Raw genomic sequence first — 12,005 nt, forward strand, 5'->3', positions numbered from 1 at the left:
ACACTAGCAGCAGTGTTGTTTCCATTATACAATATGTGAGCTACAGGATCACCTCCAACTCTTATAAGTCCCTGCCGTAATCATGACGTGCTGTGAAATTTTCAGAAAAGCTTTATCTTCATATTTCCCAAGTTAATACAAGCAGACAAAAGTTAAAGATATGATGTGATATTCTGTTATCTCACACTTCTTATCCTAGTAAGCTGTTTAGACCAACTGCTTCAGTAAATGTAAAGAAAGGCTAGAAATAGTTCTGACCATACACATAACAACAAAAAGAAGATGCACAAAAAAAGAAACCAAATATGTTCTGACATTTTGCAGGCTTAAAGAAAACCTTTCGCAATAATGTAAAATTATGTGACATTTCCAGAAGTGTAAGGTAAATAAGGATGGGATATGAGAACAGAAAATTACTTTACATATCAACTCAAATATAAGAGCTTGCAATAAAAAAGAGAAATTTGGAGAGGGAAGCTCATGTTATAGAAGAAAAGTAAGTGATGTGTAAGTTAGTATTCATATTTTATGCTCTAAGTGTTTATATAGGCAGTACTAAGACTTTTGTCTCCTGTAGGTTCACACTGGCTAGACAGTTATGTCTCCGTACAATAAGGTACTCTTCTTTCCTCCCCCCCATCCCTCCACCCAACACCTGGAATTTTCAATCTCCTATCACATGTTTGTCAGCAGTATGTTACAAAATTGAGTACCAAATATCAGTCTTTTTTTCTAGGCGCTGTACAGGTATGCATAATCCGTATGGAATTTTGTTTTCTTTGTAGCTGTTGATTGTGAATTTTACAGTTGATTATAAATTCACCCACATTATTTTCAAAATGTGCAATTATAAAGTGAAGGTATTGGCATAAGTGTGCCAAGTTTCTGCAGATTGTCCATTATGAACTTCCTTAGTTCTGTGGAATAAATACTTTCTTGACATCAGGTGCATTGGCCCAGAAGATTGTGCTATAGGAGTTTTGAGTGAAAGAATTGCAGTAAAACCATTTGTAGGTCTACACAACTAGAAACCTTCTGTAAATACAAAACAGGTCGAACTAAACTTCAGCCTAATTTATCAGTGTGCTGGTATTGCCTCAGTTTGTTATACATTAGGATATTAAGGAATTTTACACACATTGTCATTTAGTGTGTGCCCATTGATGTCTATTTTTGCTACCTACAATCTGTTTTTTATTTGTCTGGAATTGTGTAGTTGGTTTTTGTAAGGTCAAGATTTCAGTAGTTTACTGCAAACCAGTTGTATGGCTATTCAAATGTTCTTCAGGCAGTGCCTGGTATGGATATGGTTGGGTCTTTATCACTATACTTGTATTATCAGCAAACAACACAGTGTAGTGTTCATTAGATCATAAATTGCTTTCTTTATCACTATACTTGTATTATCAGCAAACAACACAGTGTAGTGTTCATTAGATCATAAATTGCTTTCTTTGTAGAAAATTCTCAACAGAAGTCAAAGTGAGCTGTTGTGTAAGTTAGCTTCTCAAAAAAAAAAAAATAAATAAATAAATAAATAAATAAATAAATAAAAATAATAATAATTGACAGTTCAGAAAGGAGAGGAATAGGATTATAATTAGAGGTAACTTGCATATCTCCACATTTATAAATGAGTATTACTACTGTACATTCTAATCTAACAATGGAAAATCCAGGTTGGAATATCAACAATATTAGGAAAAGGATAGATAGCTACTCTCTGTAAAGATGACCCACTGAGTTGCACACAGACACAACAAAAAAGACTTTTACATATTATAGCTTGGCCAGAGCCTTCTTCAGCAAAGAAAACACACACACACACACACACACACACACATTCACACAAACATGCACATGTCTGCTACCACTGGTAGCTCCAACCAGTCAAAGCTGCTTTAGGCTTTGGCCTAAAGCTATAATGTGTAAGAATCTTTTCTATGTGCCTGTCTGCAACTCACCAGGTCATCATTATGGTGAGTATATTCCAATGTTTCATGAAATATATCTTGACTCATTGACTGATTACAAAGGTACCTCAAAAGGTGTTATCAAGTTGTTCTGTGCTTTTATGTCTCTAGATATATTACGGAAATATAATATTCAGCATAGTGAATGCATTATTGTAGCCATGATAGACACAAAGCCCACACCTACCACAGGTAGAAGTTTATGTGCCAACAAGCTCCGCAGATGATGAAGAGATTGAAGAAATGTATGATGTGATAAAAGAAATTATTCAGATAGTTAAGGGAGACAAAAATTTGATAGTCACGGGGGACTGGTGTATAAAAAGGACGAGAAGGAAAAGTGGAAGATGAATATGAACTGGGGGGTAAGGAATGATAGGGAAATGGAAATGAGTGTTTGGCGTCATTGGCCGGGAGGCCCCTTACGGGGCAGGTCCGGCTACATTGGTGCAGGTCTTACTACATTCAATGCCACAAAGGGCGGCCTGCGTGCCGGGTGGGGATGAAATGATGATGAAGACAACACAACACCCAGTCCCTGAGCGGAGAAAATCCCTGACCCATCCGGGAATCCAACCCCGGCCCGTAGGACGGCAATCCGTCACACTGACCACTCAGCAATCGGGCCGGGTATGATAGGGGAAGCCGACTGCTAGAATTTTGCACAGAGCATAACCTAATCATAGCTAACACTTGATTTAAGAATCGTGAAAGAAGGTTTTATACATGGAAGAGGCCTGGAGACATTGGGAGGTTTCAGATAGATTATATAATGGTAAGACAGAGGTTCAGGAACCAGGTTTTAAACTGTAAGACATTTCCAGGAGCAGATGTGGACTCTGACCACAATTTATTGGTTATGAACTGTAGATTAAAACTAAATAAACAGCAAAAAGGTACTAATTTAAGGAGATGGGACCTTGATAAACTGAAAGAACCAGAGGTGGTAGAGAGTTTCAGAGAGAGCATTAGGGAATGATTGACAAGAACAGGGGAAAGAAGTACAGTAAAAGAAGAATGGGTAGCTTTGCGAGATGATATAGTGAAGGCAGCAGAGGATCAAGTAGGTAAAAAGATGAGGGCTAGTAGAAATCCTTGGGTAACAGAAGAAATACTGGGTTTAATTGATGAAAGGAGAAAATATAAAAATGCAGTAAATGAAGCAGGCAAAAGGAATACAAATGTATCAAAAATGGGATCGACAGGAAGTGCAAAATGGCTAAGCAGGGACGGCTAGAGGACAAATGTAAGGATGTAGAGGCATGTATCACTAGGGGGTAAGATAGATACTGTCTACAGGACAATTAGAGAGACCTTTGCAGACAAGGGAACCACTTGTATGAATATCAAGAGCATGGATGGAAACCCAGTTCTAAGCAAAGAAGGGAAAGCAGAAAGGTGGAAGGAGTATGTGGAGGGTCTGTGCAAGGGAGATGTACTTGAGAGCAATATTATGGAAATGGAAGAGGACGTAGATGAAGATGAAATGGGAAATACGATACTGCATGAAAAATTTGACAGAGCTCTGAAAGATCCAAGTTGAAATAAGGCCCCACGAATCGACAACATTCCATTAGAACTACTGATAGTCTTGGAAGAGCCAACCATGACAAAACTCTACCATGTGGTGAGCAAGGAACAGGCAAAATACCTTCAGACTTCAAGAAGAATATAATAATTCCAGTCCCAAAGAAATCAGGTGCTGACATGTGTGAGAATTACTGAACTATCATTTTAATAAGTCACGGTTGCAAAATACTAACACAAATTCTTTACAGACAAATGGAAAAACTGGTAGGAGCTGAACTTGGGGAAGATAAGTTTGAATTCTGTAGAAATGTTGAAACACGTGAGGCAATACTGACAGTACGACTTATCTTAGAATATGGGATGAGGAAAGGCAAACCTACATTTCTAGCATTGTAGACATAGAGAAAGCTTTTGACAATCTTGACTGGAATACTCTCTTTAAAATTCTGAAGATGGCAGGGGTAAAATGCAGGGAGCAAAAGGCTATTTCCAATTTGTATGGTAAGAGTTGAGGGGCATGAAAGGGAAGCAGTGGTTGAAAAGGGAGTGATACAGGGTTGTAGTCTATCCCAGATGTTATTCAATCTGTATATTGAGCAAGCAGTAAAGGAAACAAAAGAAAAATTTGGAGTAGGAATTAAAATCTATGGAGAAGAAATAAAAACTTTGAGGTTTGCTGATGACATTGTAATTCTGTCAGAGACAGCAAAGCACCTGAAAGAGCAGTTGAATGGAATGGACAGTGTCTTGAGAGGAGGATATAAGATCAACATCAACAAAAGCAAAATGAGGATAATGGAATGTGATTGAATTAAATCGGGTGAAGCTGAGGGAATTAGATTAGGGACTGTGACACTTACAGTAGTAGAGGAGTTTTGTTATTTGGGGAGAAAAATAACTGATGATGATCAAAACAGAGAGGATATAAAATGTAGAGTGGCTATGGCAAGGAAAATATTTCTGAGGAACAGAAATTTCTTTATGTCGAGTATAGATTTAAGTGTCAGGAAGGAAGTCTTTTCTAAAAGTATTTGTATGGAGTGTAGCCATTTCTGGAAATGAAACATGGGCAATAAATAGTTTAGACAAGAAGAGAACAGAAATTTTGAAATGTGGTGCTACAGAAGAGTGCTGAACATTAGATGAATAGATCACATAACTAATGAGGAGGTACTGAATAGATTGGGGAAAAGAGGAACTAATGACAAAATTCGTCTAGAAGAAGAGATTGGTTGTTAGGACATATTCTGAGTTATCAAGGGATCATCAGTTTAGTACTGGAGGGAAGGGTGGAGGGTAAAAATCGTAGAGGGAAACCAAGAGATGAATACACTAAGCAGATTCAGAAGGATGTAGGTTGCAGTAGTTACTCAGAGGTGAAGCAGCTTTCACAGGATAGAGTAGCATGGAGAGTTGCAGCAAAACAGTCTCTGGACTGAAGAAGAAGAAGAAGAAGAAGAAGAAGAACTGAAACTTTGTTTTTGTGTGTATGTGGTATAAAGTATCTGATCAGTTTGTGTGACTTCCCAATGATGGTCTCTTATATATAACACGTCTGTGGAAATACCTATTAAGTTTCTTGCAGTAATATGAGCTCATATATTTGCTGTTTATGATGCTTTTTAACTGTTGGTTAAAGGATCTAAAAGTACTGGTATCTTAATTTTTTTCCAATCTGTGCTTTCCAGGATGGAGTTCTTTCCCATAAATTATTTCTGCTCTGTTATTCCCCAGCCCGGTATTACAGAAAAAGTACCCTAAAAAGGGCTCATTTAAAACATTAGAAATCACAGGCACTGAAAAGCCCAAACTGAATGCTGTGTAAGAAATTAGCAGTATTTTCACAGAAATGCAGCATCAAAGAAGTGGCTGACTGCATCACTGTTATTGGTAATACTGCTGATTATTCCACATCAAAGTCCTCCTCTTATGTAAAGAGACCAACCATATTACAGACACTGCAAACAGGGATAGGTAAATGGCATTGTAGCAGCTCAGGTGCAGACCAGCAGCATGGCACCAAGTGGCATTCAGTATTAAGGGGGAAAAACTGGTGTCCTTGAATTTCATTAATCACTCTACAGAGGCCACAAAAATGTGAAAACATCCAATAGGATTCTTCGTAAAAGCAGGCATACTAAATACGGAAGAGTCGTTGACTTCTCTCCGATGTATCTGAGGCAGTGGTGTAATATTTTTTTTTTCCATATCATAAAACAGAAGCAAGAAAACCTAGGAGGAAAGTGCTATGAGATATGACAGTTCCACAATTTTCCTTATTTGTATTGATATCTTTATTTATGTTTAGAATCTTTTTCAGCACCAGCATCTAAATAGCAAAGACCAGGTTATTAACTTAATAGCACAGAAGAGCAAAAATTTCTTAATGATACAAGGTACAATTTGTAAAAGAAGTGGTCTTTGTCAATACATCAGATAGACTTTCTTAACTGTTGTGTAATTAATATGAACATGCAGTGACATCTTTAACAATATGGCTTTTTTTTCCAATTTTTCAGACTGATAGGCAACCGTCCAAACACATACACTTTTACAAAGGCTCTTGCAGAAAGTATGTTACTTACAGAATGTGGGAATCTTCCTGTGGCCATAGTTAGACCTTCCATTGGTGAGTTCATTTCTGTTCTCTATAAATAAGTTTCGGCATGACCTATTTCTTTAAAATTTGATATTGCAAAATGATTTCTGCCCAGCTGTATTCTAAAATAAACCATTGATTATGTTCTTGGGTGACAGCACCATTTATTTGTTTTGTATGTGTATTTGGCTTTCTCACAGCTTTCTGTCCTCTCTTTGTATGTTAGCACATGAAATATGGCCCACAAGTCAATACCCTCTACATTTTGCCATGAAATTATTGTAAGGCATAAATGTGTATAAAGTTGAGTTTTTTCAAAACCAAATTTTGTCCTTCTCTTTTTCTGATATCAAGCAAGTAACAATTTACCTTAACAGGGTGATTTTTTAGAGATTGCAAATTTAGAAAATTTTTCCATAAATTTTGTTGGTTAATAAAGAATTCTGCTACATCCTCGTTTGAAATTTTCCCTACACCATTGTAGCATCAGTATACACAATTTTTGTGAAGTAAACAAATTACAAAAATTCTTCATAGAGTTTGTTTTATATTATACACACCTTGTGTTGCATCTGTTGTGTTGTTGAACACCCACAGAGGGTTTGATGCAGATTTCTAGTGAAAATATGGATTTTTCATTATACTGAGGTCCACTCAGTCTAGTAGTAGTAGTAGTAGTAGTAGTAGTAGTAGTAGTAGTAATAGTTCAGATGTTGCATGAAGGAAGTTCTGAGTCAAAAGAACATTGTTTTAACTACCTGTCATTTCTGTACTTTCCATTAAGTGGGACCATGGTCAGGGATGAAACAGCAATCAGTCAGACCAGTGTGCAGTGTACAATGTCACTATTCTGTATGGTTTAGTTTAAATTGGTATGCTACTTGGATTTGGATTTTATGTTTATAACCCATTGGTTTTCTATCTCATGTCTGTGAACAGAGACTCGGAATTATAGTACAACCCTGCAATTTAAAATTATGAAACTAGGAATAATAAGTAGTCGGTGTTATAAAAAATGCTATACAAATAAACTTAAAATTGTTAAACAATATTTTACATGATTATAAGCATTATAAAGAAAAACTGTGAAATGCTGTACCAAAAGATTTCAAATTTAGGGAGAATGTTACCAAAACAACTAAAAACAAGGTCGTGCATTGTCATACATATATTTATGTGCAAAACATGATTGTGACTTTGGGCCCTGTCGGGATATAATCATCATATCTGTTCAGGTGAATTACTTAGGAGCATTTGTGGAAATGGATTATGACACTCAAAATCCCCCATAAGTGTCCTTTCACATCAGTAGGACTTGCAAACTTTAATGACATAATAAACAACACAGGGGTACATCAGTCTGTCTTTAACTGCCATCTGTGGTGGGGATATGTTGAATTATCACAGCCAGAGAGTTTCCTGTGCTCCTGCAGAGGGACACACTGTAAAAGGAGGAAGGAACTAGTATGTGCCATCCTGTATGAAGGGGTTAAGGTAAAGGAGTCTTAGACTCAAAGGTTGCTTTCAGTACCAAAGTGCTGTGTTGGGCATGGCATTAGGGATTGTGTGCCCTTACATTCTTTTGATCTTTGAACTGACTTACATAAGTAGTCATAGGGGAATGTACAATTCAGTGTTCACTCTGAGTCATGGCATAACCTGACAGTTTTCACATTACTGAATTACAGCTAGAGGTGAAATAAACAATAAGCAACAGAAAAAAGCTAAAATTGCCTGCAGATTAAACCCAGATCTTTTGATTTTTAGTCAGGTGCTTGTTTGGTTACTTACTTACCCACAAAACCACACATGATATGTTTATGTTCATTATTTAGCATCTAGACTTAAGAGTAAAATATTTGCGATATTACAAGAATATGCAGATTATGAAAACTGTTTTTGCACCAGTGTTTGAACGTTGAGCATAATCAAAAAACAAAAGCACATTGATTTTACAGGATGTTAAGAGTGTTAAGGATCAATGTAACTCTTAATCACAAGAAGTTTGAAGTAAAACAGTGTCCTGAACAACTAATCAGGGAATTTCTCAAAATGAGAACGTATATTGCAAAAGCAAAACTAGAAAATCTCTCATGCAACAACAAAACTAACATGCTTAGTAGTGACAAGGCATGCTCTCTGTGAGCTGATATGAGAGCTCTGTTAAGTCAGTCCATTTCCTGGAAAGAACTTTTCATATGTTTGGAAGAGTCCTTGACAGCAGCCACCATTGCACCTCTAAGGTCCTTTTACATAGACACACTACATTACGAAACTAAGTTTCAAAATGGTACTGGTAGCCACTGTGAGTGCACAGTGCGCAGTTTTGAAAGTTAGAACTTTCCAACTTTTAGAACACACAGCTGTCAGCTGTATGTGATTTTTGGTTTGGCACCGATTTAAGAAATGCAGCATGAAGAGGGAAACAGAACATAGTTGGCTTCTGGGTAGTTACGGTATGCATAGGGGTTTGTGGGACATTAATGATATTTATTACAAGAAAGAAGGGGCAATAAGACCAGAAATACAGTGTTCCATCTGCCCCACAAGGTGTACCCTTGACGAACTATGGCTTGAGAAGAGAGAAACACTGGACTTGGTCCGACATTGGGCTGAAAGGCTTTGAAACAAATCTCCAGACACGAAAAAGCATTACAAGAAGAAAGTGTGATGCAGTATTGCAGTTGTGACAATTCTTAGTGATACGAATGTTGGTGGATTGACAGTGTCATATTTATTGACCAAAATACATTCAGGAAGAAATAAGAAGACACTCAACATTAATAAAGATCCCTGTCTGTAGAAAGTGCTCCTACATCAGTATGAAACCACTGAAGATACTGACCAAATAGCCAGCTTTGTTAAAAGCACAGCTTTGCAAATACAGAAGTTAGCCAAACAATAAAATGTGGAGTTAATGGTGAAAGTCCAGAATTTAATATGTTATGAAGTAAAAAACTTTCATGTGCAAAAATTGGAAAAATACTTTATAATTAGGACGCATCACAAGTATCTGGAACCAACTTACAGACTGTGGAGTTTGCAGTGTGATATGGATATTCTAAGAGGCAAATGAGAATAGACACTTGCCAAAATAAATGCAATGTGATCTGCAGTTTCAGTTCTGAAGATAATGATTCTCACATTCAGTATTTTAATTTGTGAGTGCATTTTGAACTCTGTTAAGAAGACTGAGGAGTTCTTGTGACATCATTCTTAGGCGGTTGATGTAGCTTAAAGGGTCTTGCACAACAATTTGTTTCAACAAGGTTTATGAACACCAGAACTGACATCTTATCTTCATCCAGTCAAGAATCCAAACATTTTCATTCTTTCTGTTTTGTACCGATTCATGTAGGCAAGAATGAACTCTGCCACTACTAATTTAACTGCCAAATCATCATTTCTCGTAGGACTATGGTGCTTAGGCTCTCATAAAATGCCGAAACTGAAGTTTACACTGATGTAATCCTGTAGACAGCCATTAACAAAACTATTTTGGTGCTGGTGGCTGCAAGAAATGAGTTTTGCAATGTAGTGTCTCTATGTAAACCAGGGGCAGTATGCTTCTTAGGGTTTATAACCGGAGTTCTCATTGATCATTTTGTGTACTGGATATCTTCACTTAAAAGTAATTCTTCTATCAAGGAAGCAGTATGCTTCAATGTCTTCACAAAGAGGATGTATGGACCAACTACGCATTTGATAAGCTATGCATGTTCTTACAGGCCATCTCCTTACCTCTGGACAGTAAGACCATTTCTCCAATACCAAGAGGCTATGTACTCCCATCCACAATGAACACACAATGCCCTCATTACCATAGAACTGGTATCTCTCTGTGATGTTTCTACAGTTGCACCAGTCTCCTCTTTCCCACCAGAGTAATGTGTAACAAGCAAGAATCATTTGGTAAACCTGGACCGAAGTAATCTTTGAAAAACATGTGCCTTTCTTTATGTTGTAGCCTCCTCCTAGTTAAATCTGTACTCGTGACATTATACAACCTTCTTTGGGTGATTTAACAGTGCAGGGAGAAGTAGATTTAAAGAAAAAACTGGCAAGATCTTTATTGTTGAGTTACTAACAAAGACACAGCACCAGTTTTATTGCTTTTGGAGGTAGTATTTCCCATGACAAATAATCAAATCGGAGACTTTTAGCTACGGATTGGGGAGGCACAAATGAAATAAATTGATTAGTGAAAATTGCATTTAATTATGCTCCATCTTGTGCAAATCTTCATTAAGTTTAAACAATGGTGGGAACATTCTGCCTAAAAACATAATTATTGAAATTAATGTTCATAAACATTACATTGTGACCTTATGTCAATAGGTTACTTGTACTAACTTCAGCACTTGTTGTTAGTACCACAGCAAAAAATACTGCATAAAGCTTGACCTAGCATGGGCGAGTTGTCAGGGCTATGTTTGAGCAACTACTGTCCGTCTTAGTTGACCTTGTTAGTACTTCATAACTAAAAAAGAAAAAGAAATAAAGGGGGAAAAAGTTCATACAACATAATATATGTTTGTAGACAATTGATTCCTGTTACTAACATCAGCTGTTTTTGTTATTGATAATATATTTATATCACATTGCAAATAAACAAATAGTTTCACTGAGTGTCATACATATAACAGTTAGTCACTTTTATTAACAGTTTAAGAGGTGTTAGCATTTTTGTGGCTATTTCATTGACTGTGTCATGCTGCAGTATAGTTGTTTATTCTCGTGCCTTCAGACAGGCCCCCACACTAGAGCCACGCAGACAACTTTCACTGAACTGAGTTGCATGTGCCTCTTGTTCAAGGCAATAAATAGAATATTCTACCAACAAGCTGTCTTACAGAATTCTTTAATAACATGATTAAGGCATCTCCTGTTGATTAATAATGAAGTATGACAGATGTAATAAAAAAGAAAAGGTTTGTGTGTGTGTGTGGGGGGGTGGGGGGGGGTGGTTCTGTATGAAATGTCACAATCCTCCAAACATTTTTGTTATTTCTGGCTCTATAATAGATGGGCCCATCTTTATATTATTGTCAAGAGTGGGGACTTGAAAATTGGTCCTGTTGTGTACTGGTTTGCAATGATTATTGGTGTGTGTTGGAATGATTGCCTAAGCACCAAAATAACACAACAAAGTTATTTGGCTTAGCAAAAAAGACAATTTTTGAAAATTGTTGTCTTCAGCAGGAGACTACCCATCACTCATGGTGACATTTTGAACATTACTGAGACACTGTGGATTTTCAGAATTACTTTTTGTAAACTTTGAACGATATGCATATTGTGGGCAAGAAGCAATTCTGACCTGTACTGGCAAAGTAATAATTCTGGTTTGTGGGAAATCTTGGTCATTTATAGGAATTACTTACCCTTTCTCTTTTTTGTCATTCAAATACTAAATTTGGGTGTATCATCTGTAGGTTTCTAGTTAGTTCAAGAATTAGTGAATGACCATTTGTTTATACTAATCTAAAAGTGCATTTTAATCATGAGAGATGGTACACTTGTGCACGTCACATGTTCAAAATATCCTCCAAAGAGTAAGAAACATTAGTCAGAATTTACTGTAGTTTTCAGTAAATTACAGTTTTTGTTTCATATTAATTATAGCAGTGGCAAACATATTCAGTAGCAGTCAGTTCATGAGTGATAGGAGACAAATTTTTTCGTCTTTTCCATAGTGCTGTCAGCTCTGCGTGAGCCGCTAGCAGGATGGGTGGATAACTTGAATGGACCTACAGGATTAATAGCTGCTGCTGGTAAAGGTTTCTTCCGCACAATGATGTGTTCCAATGACAAAGTTGCTGACTTGGTACCTGTGGATGTTGTTATTAATTTGATGATATGCGCAGCATGGAGGACAGCATCTGTAAGGTAAAAGTAGTTCT

At 36.9% G+C, this 12,005-nt stretch overlaps 1 protein-coding gene across 5 annotated transcripts in view; it reads left to right on the plus strand.

Annotated features, from left to right (window-relative positions):
* Positions 1-12,005, plus strand: part of LOC126202966 (putative fatty acyl-CoA reductase CG5065) — a 534,251-nt gene that overhangs the window by 513,164 nt on the left and 9,082 nt on the right. For all 5 annotated transcript variants that reach the window (XM_049937106.1, XM_049937103.1, XM_049937107.1 and 2 more), the window contains 2 exons: positions 6,023-6,132; positions 11,799-11,991. In XM_049937106.1, coding sequence (XP_049793063.1) covers positions 6,023-6,132; positions 11,799-11,991 — 303 coding nt within the window. The remainder of the gene's footprint in view (positions 1-6,022; positions 6,133-11,798; positions 11,992-12,005) is intronic.

The sequence above is a fragment of the Schistocerca nitens genome, chromosome 9 (assembly GCF_023898315.1).
Source record: "Schistocerca nitens isolate TAMUIC-IGC-003100 chromosome 9, iqSchNite1.1, whole genome shotgun sequence".
In the NCBI taxonomy this organism is placed as follows: domain Eukaryota; kingdom Metazoa; phylum Arthropoda; class Insecta; order Orthoptera; family Acrididae; genus Schistocerca; species Schistocerca nitens.